The sequence below is a fragment of the Gracilinanus agilis genome, chromosome 5, assembly GCF_016433145.1.
Source record: "Gracilinanus agilis isolate LMUSP501 chromosome 5, AgileGrace, whole genome shotgun sequence".
Lineage (NCBI taxonomy): Eukaryota > Metazoa > Chordata > Mammalia > Didelphimorphia > Didelphidae > Gracilinanus > Gracilinanus agilis.
In genome coordinates this window covers 5,190,356-5,196,355 of record NC_058134.1, presented here as the reverse complement: position 1 = coordinate 5,196,355, position 6,000 = coordinate 5,190,356, and the positions used below count along the sequence as shown (strand labels likewise).

Sequence of the window (6,000 nt, the reverse complement as noted above, 5' to 3'; positions counted from 1 at the left end):
ATGGGCCCCAGCCGAGGCAGTGAAGCCGCCAGACCCAAAGGTGCAGGCAGGGAGGAGCCCACAGGGGGTCCCCCAAGACCCTGGTTTGCCACCTCACTCCCCCGCCCCTGCCCCGGCCTCCTCAACTGTCAAATGGAGGCTGTGACGGGCCTCAGTTTCCCCATTTACAAAGCTCCGCGGTGCCTTCTGCTCTGAACCCCCCCATTCCCCCCCCCCAAGAGTCCCGGCTGTCCTTTCCGCCATCCGTGCAAGAAGTCCCGGCTTAGGGACAGAATACGAGCGACTGGACGGCCGAGCTGCGCATCCCTCCAAACACGTCTTCACACGGCTGTCGCGGGGTCGCGTCTTCACCATCTGTGGGCGTCCCAGCCCAGGAACCAGCCGGTGAACGTGGGCGGCTCGTAGCCCTGTTTGACGATGACGATCGGCGTCCTCTGGTCTCTCCCGGAAGGGTCCGTCTCCAGGTAGGCCTTGGCTAAAGAGAGTGGCCAGCAGCACGCAGGTCACGCATGAGACCCGAAGGGGCAGCGGGGGAAAAGGGGCCCCTCCAGCTTTCCTCCCTGGGGAGGGGGGACCCTCCTGGCTCTGGAAAAGCTCGGGGGAGCCTCTCGGGCGCCTGCTGTGGCCAAGCTCCGCGCCAAGCATTTCTCAGGACGGGCAGGGGGAGCAACCAGTCACTGGTCAGCCACGGAGCGTTCCTCAGCTTCCCGGAGGGCCGGCGCCCCAGGACAACCCCCCGTCTAACCCCACGTCTCACCCGCAGGGAGATGGAAGAGGTGAAGGACCTGGAGGGGGGCTCAGTCTGAACAAGGAAAGAGCTGGGGACGAGGGGGAGGCACAACGTGATCCCTGTTTCTAAGAGGCAGGGATGAGCCCAAGAGACAGACCCAGGAACACGGAGCCCCAAGGACCCCCAAATTCCCCAGCGGTGAGGAGTTCGAGGGCACGACTTACCAGACTTGAGGGATTCTGATCGCTCCACTTCATTCGCATCTTTGCCAATCCAAAGGAAGATCTGCCCAGACACAAAGGAGAGCCACAGCCTCATCTCCCGTCGAGGGGAAGGGGGTGCCCCCTCTACACCCATCCTGCCCCCCGTGACCCTGTGGGCGTGGGCAGATCTGGAGGCTGAGAGATGGCCTGTGATGGCGCCCTGCCGCCCAGACGGCTGATCTAGCCCCACCCATGGAGCCGAGGGGACCTGATCCTGGCAGCAAAGCCCGCGAGAGGGAGACGCTTCCCCGGGGGGACAGAGGGGCACCGGGAGGCCCATCAGCCTGGGGCCCGCAGCACAGATAATGACGTCCTCTGGAGGACAGCGCAGGCTGCCAGCCTTTCTGGTCTCTGCAGATTGACCCACAGAGTGGGCACCAAAGGGTGGGCAGTGCTTGAGGACCCGTCCATGGCATACGCCACATGCCCAGTGCCAGGGAGGGACCCCGAGGCCCAGGGGGGTTGCTGGCAGGCTTGGAATAAAAACCAAAGCAGGCTCCTACGCCATGCACGAGGCCAACGTCCCTCCCCTCCGGGCCCTGCCGGCCTTTCTCCGCTCTCCCTTCCTCCCAGACACACACTTTCAACAGGATGGGGAGTCCCAGGGCAACGACCAGTGCCAGCGGAGGCACCTTCTCTCCCACCGGAGGACTCGGGGTGCCTGGGGCACAGAGACTCCCCCAAGGTCACACAACCCGTGGGCTTCAGGAACGTGACCCGACACCAGGCCTCTCGGACTCCTAGCCCAGCTCCCTCCCCTGCCCCGGGCCCCCTCTTCTTCCCTTTGATGCTGGTCTTAGGGGGGTCGGCAGGCCCTTCCCCGCTGCCCCCCAGCTGCGGCTAATCTACCCCGAGCCAGGGCTTCGAGTATGGATGACAACCTTGACTTCCTGCTCATCCGGGGTGAGTGCTCCCCGCCACGGTGCCCTCAGGACCCCCTCAGGACCCCCAGGCTGTAGCAGCCCTGGGCACTGATGGGTGACCCCACCCCCTGCACACCCCCAGAATCTTTACATAGAAGCGAGGGGAGGCCCGCAGGGGGCTCCCCCAAGCTCTGAGCTCCCAGGAAAGCGTGTCCAGGCCGGCTGCGGTCACCGAGAGGCCCAAGGGGGGGGCGGCTCTGCTCCCCGTAAAGGCCTGAGGCGTCCGGGGGCCGCCCTCTCTGCAGCGGTCAGCGTCCTGGCCAGAGCCCCGTCCTCACCTGCTCCCAAGCATCCAGCAGCATGACGTCATCCTCGGCCAAGTCGTCCTGCGTGAATTCTCCGGGAACCTCCTCGATCTGAAACACAGGAGCCCTTCCTGGGACGCCTCATCTCCGCCCCCGACTCAAGCACCACCTGTCACCCGGCTGGATGGGGCTTATTCCACCCCCCCGCCCCCCCCGGCCTCCCCCAACCTCACACAAAGGAGGAGGAGACACTCCCGAGGCCGCCCCTCCCGCCCAGGCCCTCTGGTCAGCCGGTCCTGGGATGACGACCTGCCGGCCACTCGCTGAGCCACCGTGCAAGGGCTCGTCCCCGGGGGGCTGGGCTGCGCCCCCCCAGCTCTCCCTGCCACAGTTCTTGTGGCTGAGCCCCTTCGGCCGCCGGGGGACACTCACGAGAAAGCGGCCGGTTTTGTTGGAGCAGCCGAAGAGGCGGGGAGGGTGCTCGCAGGCCTGGCTCTCGAGCAGCGCCGACGTCTGGTACGGCTTCTTCCCGCCCAGCGCGTTCCAGAACTCCTCTGTGGGACAGACAGAGAGCCTCAGGACGGACCAACGGCTCTGAGCGGGCAAAGCGGCCGAGGCCCGTCGCCGCCTCTCCAGGGAGGGACGCCTGAGTGGCATCCTCGGCCCCCGGGAGCAGCGAGGCCGGCGTGCCGGCGCGGGGCACACACCTGGCTCCTGGCCTTCCGGGATCTTCGTGGTGTGGCACTTCAGGACGCTCTTCAGGCACTCGGCCCCCTTCTCCTCCTCCGCGCTGGCTCCCTTCCCCACCCACGTGTAGCCGGCGTTCCGGGGCAGTTTCAGGACAAACACGTCATTGGAATTCAGCGAATCTGCGTCCAGGTCCACCTGCAGTCAGAAAGAAGCGGCGGCCCGGGGGTGGGGGCTTGTTCTCGCCCTGACCGGGAGCCTGGCGCCCTCACCTGGCGCCCTCACCCTGCGCCCACCCTGTGCCCGGCGCCCTCACCCTGTGCTCGCCCTGTGCCCGGCGCCCTCACCCTGCGCCCACCCTGTGCTCGCCCTGTGCCCAGCCTCTGAGAGCCTCCCTCGAGCTGGGAAACGCTGGGTGCCTCGTGGTCGAGGCCGCTGCCATTGGCAGTGATTTTCTCTACCTTCCGAGCTCCGACCCAGCCTCTGCCCCTCTTTGCCCCTATCTCAGCTGCCAGGCTGGCCCGGCTGGCCCTTCTGCTCTTCCACCGAGTCCCTCCCCTGTCGCGGCTGCTCGCAGGCTCTGCAGGAAGCTCCCGCTCCCGGGATGGCCCCGGCCTTCCTCCCCTCCACACGTCCCCTCTGCCCTTCCCAGCGGCTCATCAGGAAGGGAGGGCAGGACAGGCTGCTCCGTGCCCCGCGCAGGCCACCCGGCCATGAGCATCTCTGGGGCGCCTCCTCACCAGCCGGCCCCAGTCGGCGCTCCTGATCACGGCCCCCCTCAGAGAAGCCCTTCGTACGTTTGGCTGGTCGGCCCCTCTGGGAGGAGCCGGCCCCCTCGAGGGGAGGGGAGAGGAGAGCGCCGAGGCCCCTGGCAATGGGGAAGAGCCTCTGATGGTGCCACCAGGATCTGTGCAGGTGCCACAGGGAGGGAGACAAAAGGACCCCCCCACACAGACACCTGTGCCTTTAAACGCGGGTGTTTGTCCAGAGCTACCCGGAGCTCACTGCCAAGAAAGCCATTTCTGCTCCTCCTGGAGGGGGCACAGACACCTCGGGGCGAGGGCCGGAGCCCTCCCGCCCAGGCCTGCCAGGGAGATCCTTGGGGGTGGAAGTGAAGCTCCCCCTTGGGTCACCCCCGGAGGCTCTGGGACGAGGTGAACCCGGGGGAGGCTACGGGAAGCAGATCCTGCCCAGGGGAGAGGGCGAGAGAGGCAGCTGCCTGCGCCAAGCACACGGTGGGGTTCCTTAGGCCATGGCAGCTCAGTGTGGGGTAAAGGAGCAAGAATAGGGAGCCCCACTTTAGCAACGAAGACCCCAGGGCCCAGATGGCTTCAGTGACCCGGGGGCACCACCATCAGAACCCCAGGGTCCCGACAAGCTCCGCCCGGCCTCAGGGCACCAGAATTAGGGCATGCTGGCCCTTCTTCAAGAACCCCAAGGCAGAACACAAATCTGAGCCACTTGGGCTATGGGCTCACACTTGTGATAACAATAACGACGACGATGGCGTTGGTGGTATTGGGTGGCAATGATGGCACTACCTCCCCCTTCCCATTCATTACTCAGCATGGTAGGCACATTATGATCCCTCCTCATTTTACAGATGAGGAAACAGATGTGAAAGGACTTGGCCAAGGTCACACAGTTAAGTGAGGAACAGAACCCAAATTTTCAGGGCCAATACTGCCTGGCGGTCCAAACGCCGGGGTCCTTCCTCAGGGGAACTCCACTTCACCAATCATGTGACTTTACCTCCACAATCCTGGTGATGGAGCCCAGGTTTCGGCGGATTTGGAAGAGGCGTGTAGGGGCAGGAGGCGTCTGTCCCCCTTTCCGGGATGTCCCATCCTTGTAGATAATGAGGGGTTTGTCTTTGAACAGGCTCAGCAAGTGCGCAGGCTCCTTGCCTTGGGAGACTCGAACCTGGGGAAAGAGTTTCTTTGAGAAAAGGGAGAACGAGGCAGAGGCTGCTGGGAGGAGAGGAGGGAAAACTCTGCAAGTTAGGAACGGGAAGCTTTGGAAGTAGCGAGCTTCCCATGATGGAGGGCTTCGTGCAGGCTGGATGATGGATGACCAGTGATGGACAGGATTCGGGATGGGGGGAGGAGGGGGGGGCCAGATCCCCTCCGAGTTTCCTGCCGCCTCTGCCTGATTCATGAAGCCATGAAAATCCCGTGTGTCATGGAAGAGAGCCGCTGGGAAAGCCCAGGTTTAGTGCCTAGTGGACGTCCCCACCCCCACCCCCCGCCGACACTTCAGCTTTCAATTCTATTCCACACGTTGAACCGAATCTTGACCTGAAGGCTTTGCAGACATCACTGCCTGCCTCCCCCAATTCCACCGTCTCCTTCAAACCACCTAACAACAACCCCCAGCTAGGATCCTGGGAAAGCAGCTCAGAAGGAGGTTGGGGGTGGAGGGGCAGCTGGGTAGCTCAGTGGATGGAGAGCCAGGCCTAGAGAAGGGAGGTCCTAGGTTCAAATCTGGCCTCAGACACTTCCCAGCTGTGTGACCCTGGGCAAGTCACTTGACCCCCATTGCCCACCCTTACCACTCTTCCACCAAGGAGCCAATACACAGAAGTTAAGGGTTTAAAAAAAAAAAAAGGAGGTTGGGGGCGCCCGAGGGGCATGGACCAGAGCCACAGGGAGGTAGCACTGGGGCTCTCTTAGGGATGCCGCCCAACCAGCCCCAGCCTCGGGGAGGAAGCCCATCATTTGAACTCATTGGTCCTAAAGGCAAACTGCATACTGAGCTGGCTTCAGCTCTGCCGTAGGCCTGGCACTGGGGCTACAAAGAGGAGAGCTAAGCCCGCCAAAGGGGAGACTGTAGTCTATTGCTAAGCAATGCCACATATTCACAAATAAGTAATATATCAGAAGGGGGATCCCATGGCTTTGGGACAGAGAGCAGGAAACTCCCTGGGAAGGTGGCCATCTTGGGGAGTTGTCTGGGCAGTGAGTGACTTGTCCAGGGTCCCACATCCAATGTGTTGGAGGGAGAACTTGCACTCAGCCCTTCTTGACTCAAAGGCTGCCTCTCCAAACACAAACTAAAGAGGTCCTTCTGGAGAGGAGGCTCTAACAGCCTGGGCAATCTGGGAGGGCCTCTTGCAGGAGGTACCCCTTCAGCCGAGCCTCGAAAACAGCCTA

At 63.3% G+C, this 6,000-nt stretch overlaps 1 protein-coding gene across 1 annotated transcript in view; it reads right to left on the bottom strand.

The window, feature by feature from the left end:
* Window positions 1–229: 229 nt before the first annotated feature.
* The window catches only part of SCIN (scinderin), a 49,924-nt gene continuing 44,153 nt past the window's right edge, over window positions 230–6,000 (bottom strand). The window contains exons 12-17 of the mRNA XM_044678844.1: window positions 4,601–4,771; window positions 2,869–3,046; window positions 2,594–2,715; window positions 2,195–2,272; window positions 955–1,015; window positions 230–475 (exon numbers count right to left, since the gene is read on the bottom strand). Of these exons, the coding sequence (XP_044534779.1) occupies window positions 348–475; window positions 955–1,015; window positions 2,195–2,272; window positions 2,594–2,715; window positions 2,869–3,046; window positions 4,601–4,771 (738 nt within the window). The 3' untranslated portion in view covers window positions 230–347. The remainder of the gene's footprint in view (window positions 476–954; window positions 1,016–2,194; window positions 2,273–2,593; window positions 2,716–2,868; window positions 3,047–4,600; window positions 4,772–6,000) is intronic.